The 27,092-nt window shown below is 37.2% G+C and overlaps 1 protein-coding gene across 1 annotated transcript; it reads left to right on the top strand.

Moving 5' to 3' along the window:
* Window positions 1-2,453: 2,453 nt before the first annotated feature.
* On the top strand, window positions 2,454-27,092 carry LOC129221322 (uncharacterized). Its single transcript, XM_054855788.1, has 5 exons — window positions 2,454-2,572; window positions 3,394-3,508; window positions 19,412-19,526; window positions 24,137-24,454; window positions 26,663-27,092. Exons 1-5 carry the CDS (start codon window positions 2,464-2,466, stop codon window positions 26,990-26,992), a joined length of 987 nt encoding a protein of 328 aa, XP_054711763.1. The 5' UTR covers window positions 2,454-2,463; the 3' UTR covers window positions 26,993-27,092.

Here is a 27,092-nt window from a genome sequence, read left to right as displayed (position 1 = left end):
AATCCGTGCCAATAAATATCGTTTTAAAGTTTCTATTTTTTTATCGGATGCTCACGTAGACAGGATTGTATTTGCCACAACCCGTTTTTCCAAATGCACAATTACTGCTTTTTCACGAGTAAAAGCTTTTAATGTTTTTTATGTTTGCATTAAAATTACGTACAACCAAAAAGTGAGCGATGATCACATTATTACTACCAACATTGCATTTAAAGAGGTTTTGTTACTGATGACTTCAAGTTACATACCTTCTTTTGTGCCAACATCCGTTTACTTTTTTCTATTCTTCTTCATAATGTACTTTCTTTGAAATTTTTAAAGAGTGGAATGCCACATGAAACGATCCAAAGCACAATGCGGAGTTGCACGGGTCGACTAGTGTGATTTGAATTCAAGACGTCAAAATTCATATCGATTTTTCAATTTTTATCACTAACCCTATATGCTGATGCATTTTTTTTTTCCTTTTCTTTCTTTCTTTTTTTTTTTTTATTTAACCTATGAGCTAGTGACTCGTTTAAAAAAACAGGCAGTTGTTGTCTTCGTGACTCTGTGGTAGAAGCCTCGTCTTCTAAAACGGAGGTCGTTAGTTCAATTTCAACCGGTGTCCTTGCCCTGGGTGTTATTTCCTTTTCGTTTTGTAAATTTTTGTAAATCTTTCCTATGTGTGTCCGAAGCAGCACACATCTCCGTTTTCCGCAGTTTTTTTTTTTTTTTAATTAAAAAATTACTAACTGTGCGAGTTGACTTCGAATTTGTGCATAAGTAGTAATTACAAAATTTACATGAAAAATACGACATAAATATACACTGGTGTCCAAAAGTTAAGCATAATTGTTATTTATGTGAGTAATGTGAGAAATATACATCGAAATAGGGGGAAACGTGATATGCGAGTGCAACACGGTTATAAAATAAGGAAACTACTCAAAAAACGGTAATATTTACTTTTCCCAAAAAATCGTAACATCCCAAAAAATAGTTTAAATGAAAATTAGGCATATGAGGAGTTTACTCTTTGCACAAAATTTTTTCTTTAAAAGATTATGCTGAAGTTCAATAGTGTGTATGGCCACCTCTGACTGCCAGGCACGCTGCACAACGATTACTCATACTTTCTATGAGGTGGTGGATGAGTTGTGGGCTTAAACAGTTCCAAGCATGCTGGAGAGCTCTTTCTAGCTCCGGAGCGGAGCTTGGCGGGGGCGAACGGGTTGCAAGCTGTCTCCCGAGCATATCCCAGACATGCTCGATAGGGTTCATATCAGGGGAGTGCGCAGGCCACGTCATTCGCTAGATATTTTCTGATTCGAGGAAGTCATCGATCACAGCTGTTCGGCGACATGGCGCGTTATCGTCCATGAATATGAACTCAGGACCAACAGCACCTCGAAACAAGCGAACATAAGGCTCAAGAACCTCGTCTCTGTATCTTTGACCAGTGACTGAGCCTGTCTCAAAAATATGGAGGTCGGTGCGGCCATCCAACATAATGCCCGCCCACACCATTACTCCTGCTGACGCAAAGTGATGTCTTTCTCTTATGATTTGCGGTTCGAAACGAGTCCCCTTTTCTCTCCAGATTGTTACTTGACGAGAATCACTCCGTAGAGTAAAGCGGGACTCATCACTGAACATCACATTAGCCCACTGTCCAGACTCCAATGCCGATGTTGCAAGCTCCAGTTTAAACGAGCGCGTTTATGCGCTGATGTGAGAGGAATGCAAACTGCTGGTCTTCTGGCATACAGACCGACATGATTGAGTCTCCTGTAAACAGTTTGTCTCGAAATTGTTATTCCTGTGACGGAACTGAGCGCCGAACCCAGTTCTCTGGCACAGCTGTCCCTATGACGTCATGCAGAAATTGCCAGAAAACGATCTTGGCTTGCGGTTGTGACTCTTGGTCGACCTGGTACTGGTCGGCGGATAACATCTCCCGTATTTGAAAACCTCTGCCACAGCCTCGAGATTACACACTGAGGCACATTAAGAATACGAGACACTTCAGTTTGTGATCGTCCAGATTCTAGCATTCCAACGATTCTTCCTTTCCAAACATGTCCAATTGGCGTCTTTATGCCATTATTAGTTCTGTTTCGCCAGATCCAATGTTTCTTGGCACAGCAATTGCATGAAACGCGCCTGAACTCTCTAAAGCGTGCGAGCTGTTTTATCCACATTCCGAAACGCGCACCTAATTCGCGCATGACACCATCGACTATACTATTTTGCATAAACATATTGTTTCTACTTCAACCAATGAATCTCCATAAGTAACTTTATATAATTTTACGAAAATTTACAGATTTTTCTCGCATTTTATGAGTTATGCTTAACTTTTGGACACCAGTGTAGTTATAAAGATTATTTATTTATTTTTTTTTTCTTTCCAGGACGATGGCGAGTTGATGGTGCAGGATGGTTATAAGATTGGGGCTGTGGTGGGGGTTCCTTATTTGTATGGTCGCCGCTACCGAGTTCCCCAATCCGCAAAAGGAATGGCGGCTCTGTGGAAGATACAAACCGTCATTTGTTTGTGACCCTGACTTCATTTTGGAGCGCGGTGATGGTAAAGAATTCCTAATTTCATTCAGAATACATTCTTATCACTTGCTTTTCTGGGTGTGAAATTTGTTTATAACTGTACATTTAGTACAAATGAAAATCATGTGGAGGATGTTTGGAATACGGTCGTGTACAACAATAATCTGTAATGGTTTTAACAAAAAAAATATCAACGTTCCGTATTTTGCAACAAAGAATAAATCGTTGTACAGGACCATGACCATAAGAAAATAGTTTAGGAGAAGCTTTTAATTATTTTCAAAATAAATTTTTAAAATATTCAAGAATAACAAGACACAGGGTGATGGTGTTGAGATGTACCTTGTCTCGATTTATAGGATATTTTCTTTAATCCGTTCTTTCATTCATTCCGACAACCTGGATCCCCTATTAGTCCAGATTAATAAGGTTCTGCTGTATTATGCATAAACGAGAGACCTGTACCCTAATAGCACAATCAGTTGGTCAACACTGGAGCTTAAGGTTGGCCAACGGTTGTCAATGTCCGCTTTGGCAACCGTTACCCAACCAAGGGCCAACGATCCGCTACATTGCCTAAAATTTCCCAATGATGGCCCATTGAAGATATTCACGGTTGGCCTAACGATGCCCAGAAACTTGTGGGGCCATCATTGACTCATGTTCGTTGCCAACGCCAGTCCACCATTCCCCCCCCCCCCCCCACCACCGGTTTCCAGCGTTGGCCAACCATCTCCCCACCGTGCGTGCTACTTGGGTACGGTTTTGTCTTTGTCTCCCTACTTCTTTTATATGTTTTTCATGAATCTATTTTGAATCAAATTATTTTATGTTTCGTCGCTCTAGCTGAACGACTAGATCACTTGGCAGACGACTTTCGCAGATCAACATCATGCATGTGTCGTCCTTGTAGCAGTGGCATTTCAGTTGGGATATTTATAAAGAGCAACTTGTCGCAAGAGTAAGTTCAATTCTGATAAAAGGTAAAATCATTTAGAATACAGTTTTTTCTTCTCTTCTCTTTCAAGCTTTAAAAAAAGGAGCGGATCTTTAATTCATTCGCGAAATTATCTTCTCTGGATCTAAATCACCCCCCCCCCCTCAAATTTTTCCAAACGGATATATGGTAAAGTAGGATTCGCTCGCTAAAGCGAAAACATGAATAGCTAGTGAAATTAGCAAAAAAAAAAAAAATACATTTGCTTTAAGACTAGAAGGCTGTCGCACCGTGCTTGCAATCGCTCACCCATAGGCCACTTGTACGATTCGGCAAGGGGGAAAATGCCCCCTCACTTCCAAAACTAAAGAGGCCTGGCTCATCTTTTTTCAGAGTTAAAAATTAATGATCGATTGAAAAATGAATTTTTATTGGACTTACTTATTTTACTGTATTTGCATAAGGAAAACCCCCCGTGGGGTGTATTCACACCCTCCCCCCTTTCTTCATAGGTAGGCGAAAAAACCTATGACAAGTCCTGACCCTGACCATCAAAGAACCGCTGTGCCAAATTTGGCAACGATCCGACGAAAACGGTGAATTTGCATAAGGAAATCCCCTGTGGGAGAGGGAGAATTGCACCCATTGCGAATGAAAAGTACCCTATGTTAATTCTTGAGCATCAAAGGGCCTCTCTGCAAAATTTTGCAAAAATCCGACCTAAACTGCATTTGTATAAGGAAAACCTCCGCGGTTTGTTTCCGCACCCCACCACCCTCCCTCATAGGTAGGCGAAAAACTTCCTATAAAAATTAATAATCATCAAAGAACCGCTGTGCCAAATTCGGCAGAGATATGACGAAAACTGCGGATTCTCAAAAAGGAAACCCCCCAGTGGGAGGGGGGGGGGTTCCGAGTGTGAACGAAAACTGCCCTACGTATATTCTTGAGCATCAACGGACCTCTCTGCAAAATTCAGCAAAAATCCGACGTAAACTGGATTTGCATAAGGAAAACTTCCGTGAAGTGTTTTCGCCCCCCACCGTCTCCGTCATAGGTAGGCAAAAAGCTACCTATGAAAGTTCCTAAGCATTAAAGAACGGCTGTGTCAAATTTGGCCAAGATCCGACGAAAACTGAATTTGTATTAGGAATTAAAGTTACATTCGTTTAGAATAAAAACTGAAGGAAATGCGCTCTTTCTAGTAAGATAAATATGCGACAAAAATAATCTCATTAGGATTTTTTCGCTTTTAATTTTTTTTTTAAATAAAAATGTTTCTGTTCAGTATTTTTCTTAAACCTTTTTATTCAGCGCAATATCAATGGTTTATGTTTAATTTGAACTATGAATCGTGATGATGCCTCAATTGTTTGATTTTTAATCGTTGCATCAAGATGCTTTCGTAACCAACACACATTCACTTTTAAGTGCCCACGAGAGGTCATGTCAGCTTTGTCAGAAACTAAGGCCGTGGTCCTTGGAGGGCCCCACTCTGAATCGTAGTAGTATAAGTTTTGAAAACTTTATAGGGGGGTGGGATCCGGGAACCCCAAACTGACAAAGGGGCCCACATTTACCTTCGGCGGTCTTGTTAATTTTCCCTTTTACTAAATTCTATGTTAAATATTAAATAACTGTTTGAAGAATGCGAATAATATCTTGAAATTTCAAACACCGTTCACACAGAGCTATGAAAGATTATGTAATTTTGAGTCAGTATTTTAACTTCTCCGTAATTAAGTCCCGTATTTCCTTTTCAAACGATATATCGGACGGAGAGAAATCTAAATATCGTTATCGCGGTAGTAGATATCAGAGCCGATCCTAGCAGGTGTGCAGAGTGTGCACCGCACAAGGGCGGCCAAAGCAAGGGGCGGCCGCAGGTCGCATCATATAGTTCTTTTAATCAAGCAAAATTCCTCAAGAATTTCTCAAACGATAACTTATAATAAGTCAAATAAATGTGCTAAATTTTAAATGTTCAATTATCAAAGTAAGTGCCGATTTCCCGATAGCATAGCATAGTTTAAAAAAAAAATAGATTGTTAGGGAACATTGTGTTGGTTCATTGTCCATTAATATATACTCTTTACACACATGCTTCATTTGGTTACAAAATTTATGACAGAACCGGTAATCAGGCATAAATACAGTGGAGGGGAGATGAGGGAAATGGCCTCCTCCTGAAGCATGAAAGGGTGCCTTCTAAAAGGAGCACTCAGGGCCCAGGGCGGCCACTAATGCTTACCCCCCAAGCTTTTATAGACCTAAACAATGAAGACGTATTTTATATATTATATTTAAAAAAAGCTATACTGATTAGATACTCTCGCAAGCATTTCAAACAACAAATTCTGTTTTCAACAATCGCGGCTGCGTGGAGAGACAGTGGAAAATTGCGACTCCCCTGAGAGTCAAACATATATGAATGAACTAAAATTTTGTAATTTTCCTCCTTTACAGCATATTTTTCGAATTAAAATCACGGATGAACTGTCCAGTTTCAGATCAGTGCTCTTGCCTGGGGTAGTAAATTTAAACGTAGCTCCAAAACGAAGATCCAGAAGGATGCCATGACCTCCTTGACGAGACTAAAGAAGGCTTAAAATGGCGTTTTTAGGACTTTAATTTCGGAAAATTTTGCTGTTTGAACCATCGATCTTAAGGACACAATTAAATCTCTGATTCACCCCTTCCAACTTAACTTAATCAAACATAGCCTGAAAATGATTAAGGTGAAAAAACAACGTAAATAAAGCACAAATATTCGAGAAAATGCAGCATATAGCTATTTCAAGGCTACAATGGAGCCTCTTCATCAGTGCAAAAAGCTCACCAACACAACCAGAAGATGCGAGAGAACTGACGAAAAAACTTTGTGCTTAAATTATCATATAAGCACAAAGCTTATATGATAATTTTTCATTTATAGCCTGAAAATGTTGGCTTTAAAATCCAAAATGTGTTTTCAGAGGACAGCCCTTCTTAATGTCATCAAAAATTGCTTAATGACATTTTTCGTATTTCTTTTTCAAAATTTTTGCGATGGGGGGCCCCAAAATCCATGCCCAAAATTACTACCAAAGATAGTCTCAATTAGCATCTTTAGAGAGGCCCCTAATTCCACCCCCTCAGTTTGAAATTGACTTCAACTTCTAAAAAACTATAGAGGAGCCTGGCTTATGTAACTTTTCACGGCGTTAGAGCATACCCATCAATCGTCGAAGTGAGGTGCACAAAAGGTCTATAGTTGTGTTTTTCAGATATTAATATCAAAAAATATCCGAAAGATCCGCCGAAGCTTCCCAGTTTTGTTAACGTCACCAAAGATGGCATAAAATCGCGCTTTTAGAAATATCCGCTTGGGAGCTCCAAAACTCTTATTTCTCAAAAATAGCCTAAAATGGATTTTAATTCTGAAAAATATTTCAGTTCGGAATTTTTTCACGTTCTTCCTATCGTTTTCAAATATAGCCAAAAATAAAAAATGGGTTTTTGAAACAATATTGCCGAGAAATTACCGGAGGAAAGCCGCCAGATCCCCTACCATCACCAAAGACAGCCTAAATTTGCATTTTAAACTTTAATTTCAAAACTTTCAATGGGAGATGATTGAATCTCCCTCCCTCTAGCAACGCCAACAAAGATAACCCAAAACTGCTAGTTTAAAACTTCAGTTTCGGAAAATTTTCGGGAAGAGCGCCGATCTTAACTAAGCTATGGTCACAAAAAAATAGTTTCGAATTGATTTCAATTTTGAAAGAATTTTAGGAGAGAACTCCAACATTACTTTTCCCTTGAAGCCTCGAAAAAGTTCCTAAAATAGCATTATTTGACGTAAATTTCGAAAATTTCTCCACGCACCTTGAATATACCCGACTCTTTTCTCCTTGCAACCAAACACAACCAAAGATTACTAAAACTATTTTTCGTACGCCAATTTCGATAATTTTCTGGAAGCAATCCCCCCTCCCCTGATTTCCCCTCCTCCGTTCTTTCTCTGATGTCACCGAAGACAAACTATAAAATGCGTTTTTACGACTAGTAAATTTTGGTATCTATTACTTTCTTCAAAGATATAAATTGTACCTAAGAAGTTTCTTACTATGACACTTTTCTTCCTTTTTATAAGTTCATCATTCATGTTTTTTTTTTCTTTTTTAAATTAGAACTTGATACAGAAATTTGAAAAAATATTTATATGGACGTCAAAGACTAGTCAAAATATGCAAATTACTCTTGAGGGGCGGCACATTAGGTCTTTGCACACGGGCGGCCGACACCCTAGGATCGGCCCTGGTAGATATCTATCGATATATGAAGTTATATCGGTATATCGCCCAGCCCTATCCTTGACACATTTTAAAAATTCATAGAAAAGCAACAAAGTATCGTATGAATATGCGGTTTGCGCCTTAATACTTCACAGGTTCGTTTTTTTTTTTTTTTTTTCAAAGGAGGAAAGAAAAGAAATTATAAATAATGGCTATGTCGTCATAGTAAAAAAAACAAACGTCATGTGAGGTGTTTAATCACTTTAGTCAACATAAATCAATAACTTTCTGTACCAAGAGTTCTATTTGTTCACCTTATGCTGCTCGAACCACATCTAAACAGTACTCAAGTTCATCCCATGTCCACTAACGGGTCACACATTAAACTCTTGTAATGAAAGGTATTGCTTTCTGTTTAACAAAATGATTAAACATCTCACAAGACGTTTGTTTTTCACTGTAAAAAAATTTCCTGAAAATAACGGATCAAGTACCGGCAGCAAAGTTGCCGTAAATATTAAGTTTCCGTTGAGTTATTTTCCGTGACTTAACAGAAGTTTCATTTCTCCGTTTAGTTCTGTTCTTTCATTTATAAATTTTCCGTGATTTAACGAAAATTCCATTTCTCTTCTTTCCGTTGATCTATTTTTCCGTTTTTAAATTTTCCGTTCATCTATTTTTCCGTTGCTCCGTTGCACTATTTTTTCGTTTCTCATTTTCACATATTTTACTGAAATTTCATTCTCGTTTTTCTATCCTATCTTTAAAATGATATATAATAGAAAAATAGTTAACCATTCAAAAACTATTATTTTTTTAATTTATATTTATTACTCAAATATATTTTAAGCGAAAATTTTGCTTGATAACTTACCTACCATACAGCTCTTCTTCTAGCATCTATCACGAAATTTTCAACACATTCAGATGAATAAAAATAATCGAAAAGTACCAACAAGGAAATTGGTGGAGTTGAATATAACACCAATTTTTGATGCTGATACTGTTCGATATTTCCTTCGACATCCCCTCGTACATATTCTGGCGTGGCATGGAAAAGCATACATGAAAAATAGAATATTTTTATTTGCAGAATGAGTCAAATAAAATACCATTAAAAACCGGTTGACTTTATCATGGAATAATATACCTGATGGAGAGTACCGCATACCAATTTACTGTGTTTAAAAACAGAATCATTGACATACACGTGAAGAATTTTTGGCTCAGATGATGTATCCCGCCCCCCACCCCCCACCCCCCGGTGATTTCCGCATTTCTCACTCATTGGAATAGCAACATAGATTTTTAGTGCATAATCATTATACTTAAAGCTAAACATATCAATCAGTTCGTTTTACCCGAAATGTTTTTACAAGAAACTTGCAATAATCTCAAATAAGTTGTTGGATGAGATCCTAATAAAATAAATTAAGTAATTTATATTTATTATTATGAATGAAATCCCGAAAGGAGTAATAAATGTTCCCAAATTTCTAAGTAGTCAAAAAAACTTATTATTGTCAAAATTTTAATTGTATTTTCAAAGATTAACAATCTGCTATGCCTTTTCGTAAAAAATATAACAGCAAGAAATAAGTTTTATTTAGAGATTTAAAATGTTTACTTTCAATCCATCAAAAAAAAAAAAAAAAAAAAAAAACTGTGTGATTTTTTCCTATCTTGCTCGCACACCACGATTTGATACGAAATGTTGCCATTTAACGTTTTAATGACTTTCAAGAATACAATGCGTTAGAGCAAAAACAATAACTTTATACTAGTTCTATAAATTCTAAATCAGCTACCATCAGAATTCTATAAAATGCATATTGACAAGAAAAATACATTTGTATATTAACATATACAAAGATATTCAACTATACTTACATGTGACCAGCGGTGCTAAATTTAAGTGTCTCCATTGCATCTGGATACAAGCAATCCAATAGCCTTTATTTTAAATGGGTAACACGAGATCTTAAAACTATTCTCACCGCTAGAACACACAATATGACTAACGAATAGAATTGTCCGAAGTAATGAACAAAAAAATAATACACCGCAACAGGGGCGGCTCTAGCAGTTTTGCCGCCCCGGACAAATTTCCAAAGTGCCGCCCCTCTCCACGGTAAAAAAAATCAAACATTACAATTTTTGCATTACAAATATAGTCCCTTCTTTTTGGTAATTCCTCTTTTTTTTTAAATATAAAACATTCTTTCAAAAAAAAAACGATAAGCCCCCACCCCCCCACCCCCTAAAATGGTCATGCTTGAAAGCAGTTTCGCGTTGTCTTCACGTATTCATCAATTCATCAATCCTAAGTACGACCATGGCTTTCCTGCACTTGGGCTGTGCCACCAGAAAATATTTATAGGGGGGGGGTACGCTTAAAAAATACCCGTATCTGCTAGAGGGGTCTGGGGGTTCTCCCTCGGAGAATTTTTTGAAATTATAGTCTTAAGAACGCAGTTTTAGATGCTCTGTGGCGGTTTAGATGGTGGAAAGTTTCAGGGGGTCTTTTGAAGGGGGAATTTTAAGAAACTGAAGTCTTAAAAACACGATTATAGGCGAAATGTGTTGACTTCAGAGTAAGGGTTGGGTCTTCGATGATTTTTTTTTTTTTTTTTTTTAATAGATTTGAGATGACGTAAACTTTTCACCCCAATTTTTTGACACTGAAGTTCCAAAAGGCAGTTACCGACAAACTTTCATGATTACAGGAAAGGGCTCTTTGAATCTCCCCAAGAAACATTCCAAAAGAGAAGTAATAAAAAGCGATGTTTTTAAGCCATTTTCAAGGACTGGGGTGAGGGTTAAAAGGTCTCATCTTAATTTTTTGAAATTATAGTTTTTTCATTTTCAGATTGCATACGGGAGCATCGTCTCAATGTATTAAAAGAGGACTTCGCGCTAAGCACCTCAACAAAGCGTCGTTTTTAGACGATTTGTATGATATTAAAAGCAGGGTGAAACGAGATTTGAAGAGCACTTTAATGATTTTAACTGAGGGAGGAGGCTTCCGAAGCGTAGAATTTTAAGTATTTTCTTATTTTTTGATCGTCTAGTAAAAGTAAAAAGAAAAAAAAGGAGAGGTGGGGGTAAAACAAATATGAAGTGTAGTGTGGGGTGTGATTAACTAAGAAATAATCTGTAACTATAGAAAAATTTAGTTTTAAGTTTCTTTTGAAAATAAATTAAGACTTTTTCACGACAATCGATATTTTTTCCAATTAAAATTACTTTGTTTCCCTAAGGAGCATTAATTTCTTCTCTTTAATAGCATGGAACATTTTTTTAAAAATGCTCAATCTAGGAAGGGGGTGGGGGAGAGAGAGGAGTCCTGTGCGCGGATCCAATTCCGACAACATGCAGAAGTTCAAAAACTGGACCGTCAAATATGTATCATTATTTAAAACGTGGTAAATAATATAAATAAATACCTTTGTGCTGAACAGTAAAGTAACGTAAAGTAACAACGTCTAAAAAGCACAAATTCTGCGAATTTGTGCTTTTTAGACGTTGTTACTTTACGTTACTTTAGTGGTATATAATAATTACTTGCTACGCAATTGCAATATCCCACGGCGCCCCTCCCCACGGGAAAAAATAAAAAGGGATAAATTGACAGTAAATACATGCCAATAAACATTTAATAGAGATAAAGAAGATAATAGTCATAAAATACCATGTAAAAAAGAAGCATTCGAAATGAAAGCAACTTTTTTTCATGTGAAACTTTTTTCGAATACTTTGGTAACTATTTTAATTTTAAACACGTAACTGTAACGTTTATTTTCTAGGATGGCAAGAATTTAAAAAAATATCATAAGAAATTTCTTATCGAACGACAAATGACCAATATTAGAGACCGAAAACAGCTAAGGGGGGAGGGGGGGCTACTAAATATTTTATGTTTTAATTTCGAATAAAAATTCTACGCATTTCTATCATAATAAAAAAATTAGTAAAAAATAATTGTCACATAACATGATTTTTGTTCAGAAATATGGCCTGTATTATAATTCCCCCTCCCCTATTTAGTCTTTTTTAGGGCGTTCTTTTTATTTTTCCCCTTACTTTAGTGGATTTATCCGGTTTTAATGCCACTTTGACTATTAAATTGCAAATGTAGAAGGGTCATTCTCCTGTTATACACGGGATATTTGCAGACATTTAAAGTGCAAAAAACAGTTAAAAAGGATGTTAATTCATATTTTTTTGCAATTGGATCATAAATTAAGATTCATTCTGAAATTTCAAATGCTACAGTGCTTCTATCCAATTCTCTTGCCTTTTGGTCAAATACATTAATTAGAAAAATTACAAATTTATTTAATTTGTGTCATGCACGGGACATGTATGAATGTTACTCTATCTCAGCTATAAGAATTCAAAAGTTAAAATAGTAGTTGTGTTTATAATGAAATAAAAACTAATACTGGCAATAATATATACCATTTTAAGTGAAAGTTCAATAAAAAGTATTTTACATAATAAATAAATAAATATATATATATATATATAATATACTTTAAATTGTTATAATGTAACTAGTATTAGGATGATACGTTATTTAATACTAAAACATCATTGAAATATCTACCTAAATCTCCAAGCAGAAAAAAAAAAAGGCTACGGTTCCTGCTATTGCAAAACCCCCGAGTCGGCGAAGCAATTGACAGGAAGAGAGGAAGAGAGCATGGAATAATCAGGGATGAATAATAGGGCAGTAAAGCACATAGCCTAGGGCCCAGCAGATCCCAGAATCAGGCGGCGAGAGTTCTGGTAATCAGACCCTGACCCCCCACCCATTCAGTCTCGTTTCCCAACCAAAACAGGCAACTGTTGACCATTTGCTGTCGGCGACAGCAATTAAGGTACAATAAACGAAGAGGAAAGAAAACCTTCACGTATTTTTCCGACTCCCAAGCTATTGTGCTCGCAAAATACTCTCATACAAATTTGCTCCTAATGTAAAATGTATTTTAGACATTCGAACCAAAATGCCGCCCCTCAAATTTGCCGCCCCGGACAGGGGTCCGGTTTGTCCGGCGCTAGAGCCGCCCCTGACCGCAATAATATTCTAATACTGACTCAGTAAAACCCACATCAAATCACCAGGGCGATCAAAACACATCTGCCTGTCTGAAAATGGCGCGAACATTTTTCCAAACCTACAAAGCCCAAAGGGCATGGGCGTCGCGGCCGGGGGGGTCCAAGGGGTCCGGACCCCCCCCCCAATATTTGAGGACCGGACCCTCTCAATATTTGAAAATCGGACCCCCTCGATAATTGTCAAGATGAAATTCATTATTTTGGGGAAATTATTTTTGCTTTGAAAACTTTAAACAGTTGCGTAATATATAATTTACCATATTTAATTCATATCAAATAAAACGAAATGAACATCGAAAAAAAATGAACTAAAAAAAAAACAAAATATGTGATGTGTATAGTGAACGGAAAGTCGGAAAGTGAACTTCATTGATAAATTATTGCTCTGCTCTACGCACACTAGCTTTAGTGAAGGATGCTAGAAAGGGGATACCTTCTCCCGAGTGCAATGTCAACCATCCATAGTCGAGTCTCCAGCGTATATGCACCCCCCCCCCCCCCCTTTTTACGACTCTCGTGCTAATAAGTCAACAGACGTCAGACGGGGATCTGAGCTTCTGCCCCTTTCTTTCTTATCTCGTTTCTCGGCGCTTCCAGGTTTCTGTTTCAAGTTTTGCAGTGTTTGTTTCGCCGATTCGGTTCAATTTATAGCGACCCCGATGTTTCCCAAACAAAATGAGACACCAGACTTCTTTGGCGGTTTTTTGCAGCTGGCAACAACACCCTGGCCAAAGGATGCACAAAAATTTAGAAGACCACTTAGCTGGTCAAAGGTTAAGTTTGGGGTAGAAAGGGAAAGGAGACGTGTCATTGTTTGACATTATTCAACACGTGGCTTCAAAGTACCTTACCGAAGCGCGGTTTCTCAAATGTGTTTGCGGCATCTCAAGTTTGACCAAAAAAGCGTTACGTTACAGAAAAAAAAGTGGAGGAGTCTAAAAATTAACGTGCAATTTCAAAAGCAAATCGTAAGCCAGCATAACGATGGATACTGTGATGTCACTTCCGATAGACCAACGAAAAAAGAAGCGCAAGATGACCAGAAAAAAAAAGACAGAAATAAAAGGACGTTCCGACAAAAATAAAGATAATTTCATGTGGACTTTTGATCTCCTTGAGAATAGGTGACCTGAAGAACGCTCCTATTTTGGTAAAAATGCTTTTTTTTACATATTCGATTACGAATATGGAGAGGTGGCTTGAAATGGGAAAATGTAGCAAACCTTCTACATCAAATGAACCTTAGCAATTTTTAACAACTGAATCATCATCAACATCCACGGAACCATCTTCAAAAAATCAAAAGATCGTGATAGGTAAGTACCATTCTGTTGAGTGTAATACATGCAGGGGCTCCCCGATTTTATACTATTCAGGTGGGGTTACTTCTCGATTTTCCGAATGAAATTCCTAATTACCCACATCACTACATCAAATGAGAATATCTTTTTAATGCAATATCTCGCAAAAAACTACTCGAAATTTGAAGATTCGTCAGAAAAAATTTTCTAGGAAAGGAAAGTTTATCAAAGTTCACAGTGACCTCTTATCGAGTAGCCCCTGAATGCCTGCTAATCAGGTATGCTTTACAGTCAATATTTTGACATTATGAGTCCTATGGGAGCTAATGCGTTCAACTTTCTCTTTTTTTTTTTGAAATGTTTCAACTTTTATAAATTTTAATGGAATAAATAATACTCCTTTTAGTTATTAAAGCTTAACAGAAAATTATCCATTAATAATCCTGCTTTACTGAACTGCTTTATTGAAATAACCATTTTGAAACTTATTGTCACGTGTCAGAAAAAAGCAGTTCATTTCTCTATCTCTTCCTCATCGTCCGCTAATCAGAATTCAATTATACACCAAATGCTGTTTGTTCTCTGTGTAGGCCAGTACTTTTCAATCTGTGAGGTGTGCCTCTCAAGGCAGGCCTGTCACTTAAAGAGGATCAGGAGGGGCACTTTCCCTGCTGACTTTGAGAAATTAGAAATTAATGAAATAACATGGGCATGGTTTTTGTTGTTTTTTGGTTTCATATGCATTGAGTGTATGGAGGATTCAGCAAAAAAGCAAAATTCTGGTGCATTTGTTACAAAAATCCTGAAAAAATTAAGAAAATACTTTAAAAGGTAGCACTATTAAAATATGATATTATGAGAGCTTAATTATTTGTGTCTTATTTTATTTTTGTAGTTGTGTTTTTCGTAGGTTCGTGAATGTCATAACGGTGAATTATATACTTATTTTTTTTAATTAAAAAACATCAAATTAAACTCCTTCGAATCCAACTTGTGCCAAGAACTTAGAGCTGCAGGGTTTATCACTATGTAATATAAAAATTTAATTATACAGTTGTCGAGGCTTATATGAGTCACATTTTGTTCTGAACAGCTTTGATTCCATAAAGCGGCTGATTCAATAGAGCTGGATTTCGTTTTTGCTGATTTCATTCATTAAGAACGGTTGATTCAATTGTCTACTGTTTCAAAATGTTGAAAATTTGGTGCGGCTACTCTTGGTGTGCAGCCCTTCGTCGTGTAAAGTTGAAAGAAGCTTCAGTGCGCTGAGAAAGTTGAAATGGTATCTAAGGTCGACTATGACACAAAAGCGGTTGAATCATGTTGCTTTATGCTACATTCACAAAAACATCTTGGACGAAATTGATCACAAAAAAATAGCACGGATATTCGTATCCCATGTGCAGTCTAGAAAAAATGTATTTGTTGGTATTTAATTTTTTTTCTTATTGTGTAATTATGTGAATCAAGATGTACCCGTTTCAAATATTGTATTAAATGTAAACCCATTATATATATATATATATATATATATATATATATATATATATATATATATATATATATATATATATATATATATATATATATATATATATATATATATATATATATATATATATACATACATACACGAGTTTTTCTTAATGCAACTTGAAAATGATAGTCAGAATGGTCCCCCCCAATAAATTTCAGCTGACGACGCCAATGCCAAAGGGTAAAAACAATTTCGACGTACGAGTATATTCGAGGCCTTCGAGATAGGAAGGCCATCCAACTAGCAAATGACGTCATCGTTCGTCGATCCACAATGATATTGGGAAGTGAGCACTTCGATTAGTTTTTTGGTTTAATTAAACTATTTGGTTTATTTATTATTGTCTTCTACTATTTTAGTAGCATTAAAACATCTACTTTTTCATTTGAAAACATAAAAAGGAACCAATAATCATACATTAAAAAATACACTGAGCTTAATTCATAGTATTTCACATAAAAACATTTATAAGTCTTACAAAGTATTCAAATAACTAAACACGATTTTATTTTACAATCTCGTAAAAACGAAGTGATAAATAAACATAGTTTTATTTTTCATTTGAAATTTTTTTTAACACTAATCGCATTTTAACTACTCATATATTGTATTGAAACATTAAGTCTTAAGAAGTATTCAAATAAATAAATGAACTTTCATTTTACAATTACATCAAAACAAAAAATAATTTTACCATTGTATTTGAATAAAAATAAAATGAAATTTTAAAATATAAATAAACATTTTTACTAAAGTAAACAAGAAACATAACTGCAATATGTTTCAAAGACATAACATCAAATTAAAATACATAATACCAATGTTAACTTAGCTTAGTAAATTTATACTTTTAAAAAGACATAAATGTTTGGGTGCCATCCCCCAAAGTAAACGGTGCCCTACCTCCTTCAATTATGAAAACTTCATGAAAAATACCCCATAAACATCTCCCCCATCTCCCTTAAAATTTCAAGGGCACAGTTATTTATAACTATAGCCGTTGAAAAGCTATCATTATTATGAGACTATGATTCCTACCCCTCCCCCCTTCGGTGGGTACTCTCGAAAAGTTACACAGGAATTCAACTTGAAAAACGTTAATTAAAGAATGAATTATACAACATCATGAATACTGTATGTTGTACATCAAAAAAAAAAAAAAAAAAAATGTATTCAATATCAAAGCAGTTTTTTTTTTTTGGAATTTGACTACTTCTCCATTTTCAGCTTTTTCTGCTGCTAATGATTCTTGTGTGTGTGGGGGGGGGGGTTAATAGTTCATCATTTTAGGCTTTTGAAAAATTATTTTAAAGAGCATTAATTGATGACAAAGTAACCTTTTTCAAAATACTTCTCATAGAATGACCATTTTATCAACTTTCTTCAATAAAACTTCAAACTTCATATATGTTAAATTTAGATCAACATTTTGCTGAGTAAGCTCTTTTAGGAATTCAGTGTGACATTTTTGCGACAGGGGGAAGGGAGAGGATAACAAGAAGTGTGACATCACGCGTTGTTTATAACAATATGCTCATGTTGAACAGCGTTAGATGTAACAAGGAGGGGGGGGGGAGGATTTGTTCAAAATTTTGCAACATCCTTTATATGGACAGCCCCTTAATTCAATTTATGTTACAGTTTCAGAGTTCTTGAAAGCTTTTTAACAGAAAACCCAAGGAGTTGAAAAATTATATAGTTCAAGACATTTTGCCTTTTTTAAGCATAACAAACAAGCATAGAGCATTTGGCAAAAACACGTTGTATCCACTACTCAAAAGTAATCTTTCGCAAGCCCAGAAATCATGAAAATCATAATGTTAACTCAACCACAATTTGTACATAAATATCATAAAACTTAAAGACAACAGTGCAAAAAAAAAAAAAAAAAAAAACATATTTTTTTTTTAATTTGCGCACAGAACCAGCTTGTTTGAATAACATTGCAGGGGCGTAGTTGGGGGAAAATGTTTGAGTATCGAACCCACCACCTCCGGCGTTCAAAGCTTCTTCTTACCTCAGAACTACGGAAGCCCATCAAGGAATGTTTTTTGATCAAAATAACACATGCTAGCGTATGAAACAATTTAATCGAAACCGAAAATATAAGATTAGTTCAGTTAAAAGCCTGTTTCAATAAACTTGTTTACATATTAACTGAATATCAACACCAAGTTAGTTGCTTCTGATAGCAACAAGTACATTCGCAGAAAATTTCGACACATGTATATTGTCAGCTTGGAAAATCCATTTCGAATAAATGCGTGTACAAGGTTGAAAAAATAAAGAAATAAAAAGTTGCAAGTTAACCGTTTCAAATATTAAAGCAGTATGCTAAAATTACAAATTACAGACAAAGATATCAGAAAGGAAACTGACAATTGTTCGTGTAATGGAGGAAAAGTTAAGTAACCTTAACTGCATGAAGCATAAAATGTTAATTTATTTATCTGAGAAAAGTACTTACCTCCGAACTTTAAAATTTATTCCATGAGGCGCCCGATTTTTTTCTTCTCATGCAGGTAGTTCGGTAGCGCAAATCGCTAACTCAATTTCACTCAGCAAACACTCAAACACTTACAAGACTTATTATATATATATATATTTTTTTTAATTGCTTCTACATTCCGGTACGTTTAAAGGATGAGATAAATCCAACAGTATTGTGTTTAAGAATGTGCATGCGAAGTTACATATTTCCTATTTCATCTATTTCAACCAGAGCAAGCAGCAAGCACTACTGTTTGCTTGCAAACTGCACTGCTTTCAAAGTTTCGCGCCAAGTTCAAAGATCGACGACTGGTGGCGTAACGAAGCGGGAGGGAGAGGAGTTGTCTGGCCTGTTATCACGTGGGTCTCGGTATATTACTCTCCAGAAATGAAATAGCAAGCTATCTATTTTGTCTACGACATCTGAGTTGTTATTCTAAATAAGCTTTTAACTAACAAAATGTAACAGTGCGATTTAATAAGACAATCAAAAAGTGTTTATCATAACTTGAAGGCTAATCAGAATACTAACAAAGTACAGCACAGCGGCAACCCTAGAAATGGAAAAATTCCGTTTTCGTTATTTCCTTTCGTGATATTTCCGTTGGTGTAAGGAAAAAATACGTTTTGAAGCATTACGGAAATATTCTGTTAAAATCAGTCAGAAAACTACCTGAACTTTCAGGTGTTTTTTAACAGTGTTCTTACTGTGACGATACAGCCGCTACAGTTGTACTTACAATTAAACTCTTTCCTTTTTCTTTTTTTCGCGTTTTTTCCCCGATGTCATCAAACAATTCTTGAACCTATGAAGTATTATGGTGCAAACCTCATATTCATACGACAATTTGTTGCTTTTCTATGAATTTTTAAAATTTGTCAATGACTTTTCAGACACCCTGTATGTATGTATATTTGTATATATATCATTAAAAAACCATTGAAAATACTTCCTTTTTTTTTGTTTCTGTTTTTCTCAACTCTTGTAATGCACGTAGTTCATGCAGGCGAACGAGTTCCGACATTTCAATGCTAAATTAAAAAATATCATACTAAAAAGTGTCTCAGAAACTCGGTTTTGGTGTTCTAAAAGGAAAAGGAATTTTTCCAGGAGAAACTATTTTTTCTGTGCCCCAAAAAAATCATATTTTCCAATTTTACACGAATAAGTTACGTTTTTTTCTTCTCTTTTCCTCATCAGATCACTAGAAAAATATCCTGATGCGAAAGACTTAGCAGAAACTATAAGAAGAAGATGGAGCTTGGGATTTTGCAATGATGACATCGTAATCGTTTTAGTTACGCATTTACAAATGGTGAGTAAAACTTATCGAAATATTGGATCAACCAGCTATTCTTTCAAACATGGTACAAATAGTTTTTGGTACAAATAGTGTACAAAATTTTATCCGTAGCTCTTGGTAGATTAATGTCATGTCAGTGGCGGATCCAAACGGTTCTGTTGGGAGGGGCGATCGAGTAATACATTATGGGGAGGGGGGTTCTAATGAAAATAAAATGTTAAAAAAAAAAAAAAAACTAAGAACTGAAGCATGCTTTTTTTTTTTCTTTTTTGAATAATGTGTATTGCTCAAAGAGTTTGAATGAAAGTTAAAGTTTTTCGAGTACCAAGAACAAACGAGCTGATGTGTGCATCACATGACTTCCTTTTACTCCAATTTAATGTCATTTCCCCATTATTCGCTATTTTAATGTGATTCAATATTTATTCTCTAAATATCACCAACAATGGCCAAATTGAAACCAAAAAAAAAAAAAAACTCCGCCAAATTTGTCGCCAAGTTGGCGACAAAACTTGGCGACCAAAAGACTGGCGATATATCGCCAAGTGTCCGACAAATTATAACGCCACTTGAGTTTACATCGAAATTAACAATGATTTCCCCCCAAAAAGGTGCAAAAGACCCCCTTAGGAACATCCGAAAGCAACCAAAAGGGGAGGTGCACAACTAGACCCCACTACGAGTCTATGTACCAAATTTCAACTTTCTAGGACATACCATTTTTGAGTTATGCGAGATACATACGCACATACGCACATACATACAGACGTCACGAGAAAAGTCGTCGTAATTACCTCGGTGATGGTCAAAATGGATATTTCGCGTGTCTATACATTCTTAGGCACTTTTCCGCATGTGGTCGAATCGAAAAAAAAACTCAACATTCATTTGGGGGTGAGCAAAATGGAAATTAAGGGCGATTTTTGAGTGAAAATTTTTTCGCGAATACAATACTTCCTTTTTTGTAAAAAGAAGTAAAAATTGAAAAAAAAAAAAGAAAGAAATTCTACTAATATTCTGGATTGGTTATCTAAATTAAACCCTTAAATTTTTTGTTCGTTTGAGGACTCGTGAAGTATTTTCTGTAGCCATTCAGATCCTCAATTGAACTTTTTTCCTCATAAAAGAAAGGTTGCAGAAAGAAATGTACTGAACACAAATGAAGACAAAGATACTGAACATAATGAAATACTAAAATTGCACTTTTAAATAAAATTTGAAGATAGTTATGAATTTGTTTGTTGATTGAGTTGTTAAATATTTGCGCATAAGTACGAGTGTTTGCAGGCTCTCCCCTAAAAATGTTTGTCAGGAACGCCTTTTTGACTATTTGGTGGTTAATAAGAGAAAGGAAAATTTGGAGGCCCCTCTCCGGAATTTTTTTGAAATTTAAGGTTATACTTTGGAAAACACAATTGTTTACTATCTTTCTTTTCTTGTAGGGAAAGGATGAGATTCAGGAATCCTCCGCAATCGTGTTTTGATATCAAAGCTTCAAAAATGCAATTTTATATATTTTTAATGATGATAAAAACCAGGGGGTTCGAGGGTTTTCCCCCATTCGTAATTGAAGCATTAAAAACGCAATTGTAGGCCATCTTTGATGACTTAGCAGAAGACATGGGGTTCAGAACTTTTTCCCGGAAACTTGTCGATGTATTATTTCAGAAACGTTGTTTTAGACGATCTTTGAATGATGTTGAAAGGAAAGGAAAGAAGGACATTGAGATTCCTCTCCGTATAATTTTTGAAATTGTAGTAATTAAAACGCAGTTGTAAGCCATTTTTTTTTATGACATAGGGGGAAGGAACGGGGTTTGAAACTTTCTATCGGAAATTGTTCGAAATTGGACTTTGAAATGCTATTGTTAGTCAACTTTGGTAGCGTTAACAGAAGGGATGGCTTTAGGAGCTATCTCTCAACTTTTCAGTATTGAAGCTTCAAAAACGAATGTTAGTGGACTTTTATTGATGTTAGGAAAAGGCTTTGAGATCGGAGGCTCTCCCCCGGAATTGAAATTCTAAAAACGTAATTGGAGATCCTCATTAGCGAAATTTTCCAAAAAGTTTTCGCATCCGGCGATTTTTTCGAAATTGAAGCTCCTAAAATTTTTGACGATCTTCGATGACATTGGAGAGAGGGGGTTGAGAGACTCTCCCCTGAAAATTTTTTGAAATTTAAGTCGTAAAAATAGAGTTGTAGGAGATTTTGTGATATATTTTGGGGGAGGGGAAGTGGAGAGTTTGGTGACCTTTACCCCGAAATTTTTCGAATGTAGAAACTTTTTTGAGGGGGGCGATTGCCCAAATCGCCCCCCCCCCCCTGTGGATCCGCCACTATGTCATGCTCATAACACCTGTAACACATTCAACCGCTTGCAGAGTGGGTGTGAAGATATATTGAAATTGTAAAAATAAATGTGTACTAACGGACTTTGCATTTTTTATTACACCCCTACTCTCGCGAAATTTCAATTCAAATTAATTATAGGGGATATTGTTGTCTCTGACCAATGGCTACTGAAAGAAGTAAAACCAAGACCCAGCCACTTTACTTGGAATATGACTTGTCCAATGAGATATCTGCCTCGACCGTACAAAATTCAAATGTTGCACCTCTTTGCTGATTTCTCAAATGACAAGGTGACGTTTCAAGCTCTAACCAATACCACATTGGAATTCCGCTCGTTAATTTCCCTCCGTGTATCTCTTCTTCATGAAGATGGTTGGTTCTGGAGTGAAGGACCAACTAAAGAGTGCTGGACTTTATTTGTTCTAGATAGCATCTTTTAGCGTCTAGTCTCCACTTAGAAATGCCATTGTATGAGCTCATCACCTGTATTTGAATTTATTTCTATGCGATCTCGAGAACTGCTAGATGGTATAGAAATAGTTTTTATATCACCTCAATTTCTCTACCGACTCTTTTTAGTGTTTTGAAGACCTGATATTAATTGGACCTTCATGTACCGACGGTATTTTAAAGTAATAATTAAATTAATAAGTAATATTCATCATTATTTACGAGGATATAATAATTTAGATTTTTACTCTTTATAATTAAACTGCTCGACAATGAAAATGCAACACCAAGAGAGAGTGGTTTGGAAGTACGAAATTTGTCAAAAATACAGACAGCAAGGAACAATAAGTGATCTTTATTTCGAACCGATATTCAGATTACAGAACGAGAACGGCCCTCGACTCAGTAGGATGTAGGACCACCGCGAACGGCGATGCACGAAGAAACTCGTGTAGGTACACAGTCAATAAGAGTGCGGATGATGTCCTGAGCGGTGGCTCTTCATTCCCTGTCAGCCATTTGCCAAGGTTCGTCCTCTGAACGAGGCAGGGACAGAGTTTGCAAACGGCTTCCGATCACATCCCGCACGTGTTCGATTGGTGACAGATAAGGAGAATACGGTGATCGCGGAAGCATCTGTCCGCCTTATAGAGCATGTTGGGGGATGCGAGCACTCTGTGGTAGGGAGTTATCCTGCTGAAAAATTGCATTGGGAACCCATTGAAGGTAAGGGATTGCCACTGGCCTCAGCACATATCATTCGTCCTTCATAGTACCCTGAATACGAACTAGAGGTGACGTGGTATCGTACGCAATAGCGCCCCAAACCAGATGCCACGTTGTTGAGGGTTGAGCGCTTCATAGTTGCTGCCGGATTAGATCTGTCTCCACGTCGACGCCACACTCGTATGCGGCGACTATCACTGGAAACACAGAAGCGTAACTCATCTGAGAACACGACGTTCCGCCATACCGTCATCCAAGTTGCTCTAGTACGACATCATTCCAAGCACTGACGTCAATGCTGTGGGGTCAGTGGCATGTAGTAGTCTTCTAAACGGACGCCATGAGTGCAGGCCATTTGCAACCAATCGACAGGAAATGGTTCTGATCAATAGGAGATCGATCCAGGGTATCTTGCACATGCATCAGAAAGGAGATACACGTTTCTTGTGGAGCTGCCAACGCTTGTCGGCGGATGCGTCGATCCACGCGTGCTGACGTCACTCTGCCTAACCTGCACCCCTCAATCCTTCCTTCAACTATCTTCGCCACAGCCGATGCACTGTGGACGCACCCATGTTGGCATCAACTGCGAGTTGACGTATGGACTAACCTGTCCTTTTCAGCTCGATCAACATACCCCTTGTTAAATCGTCTGTCTTCTGGAAGTGCCTCCGTTCACGGCGGCCTGACATTCTCTCATATTACACGCATTCTCCGAGACAAAACGAAATTTCTTCGATGATTCCTCTGGCAGAAATAACGGCACAAATATTTCTCCTTCTACAAGTTCCTTCTTTTATATCATACTTCACATGCGTTGAATAGCTGTGCATTTCACATCATTTGCATAACTGGATGAGGTGCGTCTACCCGTCGGTAACGGTCTACCCTGCAATCTGCATAAATTTCTAATCACGTCTTCTTGGTGTTGCATTTTCAATGTCGAACAGTGTATTTTAATTTGCTCTTACGTAGCGAAAAAAAAAAAAAAACTTCCAAAGACATTTTCTGTGTTACTGATAATGTGATAAACAAAGGATTAAACTTTGAAACATTTCACAGACTGATTTAAAGGAATGTCTACTTTACTTAGGTTCCTTCTCATTTTGACTCCATCAAGTCGGATTTCAGCATGGGCTCAGCTGTCAAGAACATCCTCGCCCAGGAAAAGGCCGACGAAATTCTCAGAGACTGCAGAATCCACTTCGAGTCTGGCTGGTACTATCAAGGCCTGGAATCCATGGTCAATTCTTTCAACGACATCCTCATACAGCTTCAGAAGGAGAGGAATGGCGCCGGCAAAGGCCTCATAGTGGGCATAGCATTGGGGACTGGAATGTTCCTCGTTCTGACGGTGACAGCAGTCGTCCTTCTGTGCCGACAGTCCCAAAGAAGGAAGGAATACTGTGATGTAAGTTTTTGAGAATTGTTTTTGTTCATTTGTGGAAAAGTTGTTTGTTTCAAAACTACAGAGCAAAGCAAAAGTGGGTGTAACCCCACTTTTTTCCCCCGACGTTATGTTGGTAACGGTTGAATGTTTGTTGTACACAGCTATGTTGAAGTCTTAAGATTCATAAGCATCGGTAAAACACCATCCATGTCGTAACACAGCTGAATTCTGCCCCAAACATCTCCAAATCCTCGAAACGCCGCAAAATATTTGCCAGAACACGGCGCAGAATTCAACTGTGATACGACATAGATGGTGTTCTACCGATATTTATGACTCTTAAAACTTCAAGGTAGTTGTGTGTAAGAAAAATTCAATCGTAACCAACATAATGTTGACATTATGTTGGTAAAAGGTTGGTTAAAATAAAGGGGGGGTACTTCCACTTTTGGACCACTCTATATATTATCATGACCCCTTCATTGGGAAGGCTGGAGGGTACAACCAACAGTTAAGGGCTGTTCACTTACCGGCCGTCCATCCCGTTTTTTGACGTGACGGACTGCTGACGAAAGTAGAGTAGTATTCACATATGGTCGCCGTACATCAATCACGTGACTGAATTCGCCGACCAGAGAGAAGAGCGCGCTGCGTGGCGAAAACCAATGAAATGCTGTCCTATTTTTGACGGCCGTCAGATATCAAGGTTCTTCTAATCGAAACGGATCCCGTCGAAAATGGCTTGCTGCTATGGCAACCAGCAAAGAAAACCTGTTTCGGGTGGAAAAAATCGGTGCGGACGTGACGGACGGCCGATAAGTGAACAGTGCTTTATACTTAACTTCTTTGGTACAACAGCAATGGGACCCTAGATGGAAAAAGTGAGATCAAAACCTGCTTTTGGGCGTAACTTTCAAGTTTCAAAGCTTAACAAAACTGGAAGGGTCCCACGACATGATCAGGCAAGGGCCGCAGTAATTAATGTGTGGGTATAATTAAAACACAGTTCTGCACATTAGGACGTGGTTGCCTGCTATGTAAGGTATCGGACTCGTAACCGAAGGGTCCAGATGTCATCCGGTCGAATATTCTCCGTGTTCGTTGATGGTGACTGGGCACGTTAAATAGGTTACGAAATCCTCCAAAGGGATCAATACCACTGGGGAGGCGGGGGGGGGGGCTGGACCAGGGATTGCTCTTCTTCTGGTCGGAATCAAAAAGCAGAGCTGTCTTTAGAGCCCCATCTAACCGGTTAAATTACAAATAGTGGCAGGTACGGGGGACCCTGGAATGTGATATGGTATGATATATGCAGGTCTTGTGAACTTGAGAACCCCAATTTTAGGAGCACCAAAATAGTTTTTTTTTTTTTTTTTTTTTCTTTCTTCCCTGCTTAGGAAGCTATTAATGTGCGAGTTTTCTGGTGAGAAGAGCACCAAATTTTACCGGAAACTGAGCATCACTTTGGCTAAATCGGGTCCTGACCCTTACTGCAATTTAACTTTTGCAAGCTCGTATTTGGGCTTTTGATTTAACTATAGTCTGAATACCACAAAGCTTACCAAAAAGTCTTCCTGCATTAACCGCGTTCACGTGAGACTTTTATATCTCTCAATACTCCCTCTCTCTCTAGCTCCGAAAAAATAAAACGGTTGGAAAATTCACCGTTCACATGTGAAAAGAGGTTGTATGTTGTACAAGAGAAAGCAGTTTTACTCAGCATCCTTAGCGGACAGGGCCGTAACCAGAAAATAATTTCGGGAAGGGTTTAAAACTTTCATGCAGAGCAAACAAACTATAAAGAAATTTATTTTAATGTTCAAGTCTTCGGATTATGTATTATGAAGGCGTTTTATGCAATGAATATACATATGAAAGACATTTGAGTTTTGGAACAATATTTTTTGGAAATTTTTAAATTTTAAACGAACATTTAAATATCAAACCAAACTTTTCGGGGGGGGGGAGAATGAACCCTAAGACCCCCCTTGTATACGGCTCTGTTAGCGGATACACCCAGCAAGTAAACAAACTCTTTTCACGTAGTGCATTCTGGGTAAAAACCCCGCATTTACTCCAATCAAAAGCAAGAGGAAGAAAGATCCACATTTACCCGGGAAATAGCCGGAATTTCAGTTAAAGCAGGTTTTTCTCCGGGGTAGGAAAGGTCCATGTGGACGAGGCTTTTGAGTATGATTCCCGAATTCCTGTATTTGCATTCTATTCCAGGACATCTTGGAAAAGAAACCCATGAAAACAAATCGCAAGCAGCTCAGTAAGGACAACGAAGAGAAGCACCAGCTGGAGAAACTGAAGGACCCAATCAACAGCGACGGCGAAGGGGAGGACGACGACGATGATGATGAAATACTATCATCCGTTGCTAATTCTAATAACTTTTCCTCCTTGCATTTTTCACGCGTTAGAAGACAATTGAGTGACATTACAGAAGTCTCAACGGAAGAGTGTGACACGCCGAAAGGAGATCCCTCCTCACTGCCTTCATTGTACCACACCCCAAGTAGCTATTCTCACAATTTGCAGATTACGGAACTGTGAGGCAGTATTGTTCACTCTTCAAAGATTCATACACAGATCCCCTTGTTCAAATACATACAAGCGTCCCTCGTATAACACGGTACTTCTTAATACTTCATGG

This window comes from Uloborus diversus, chromosome 4 (assembly GCF_026930045.1).
Source record: "Uloborus diversus isolate 005 chromosome 4, Udiv.v.3.1, whole genome shotgun sequence".
Lineage (NCBI taxonomy): Eukaryota > Metazoa > Arthropoda > Arachnida > Araneae > Uloboridae > Uloborus > Uloborus diversus.
This window is presented reverse-complemented; position numbering and strand designations above follow the sequence as displayed.

Excerpts from the sequence above, each read along its gene's own strand:
- LOC129221322 (XM_054855788.1), top strand. The coding sequence starts at position 2,464 with ATGGTCGCCGCTACCGAGTTCCCCAATCCGCAAAAGGAATGGCGGCTC. Across the intron at positions 2,573-3,393 it reads CATTTTGGAGCGCGGTGATG|CTGAACGACTAGATCACTTG; the intron begins GTAAAGAATTCC and ends TCGTCGCTCTAG. Across the intron at positions 3,509-19,411 it reads AAGAGCAACTTGTCGCAAGA|ATCACTAGAAAAATATCCTG; the intron begins GTAAGTTCAATT and ends TTTCCTCATCAG.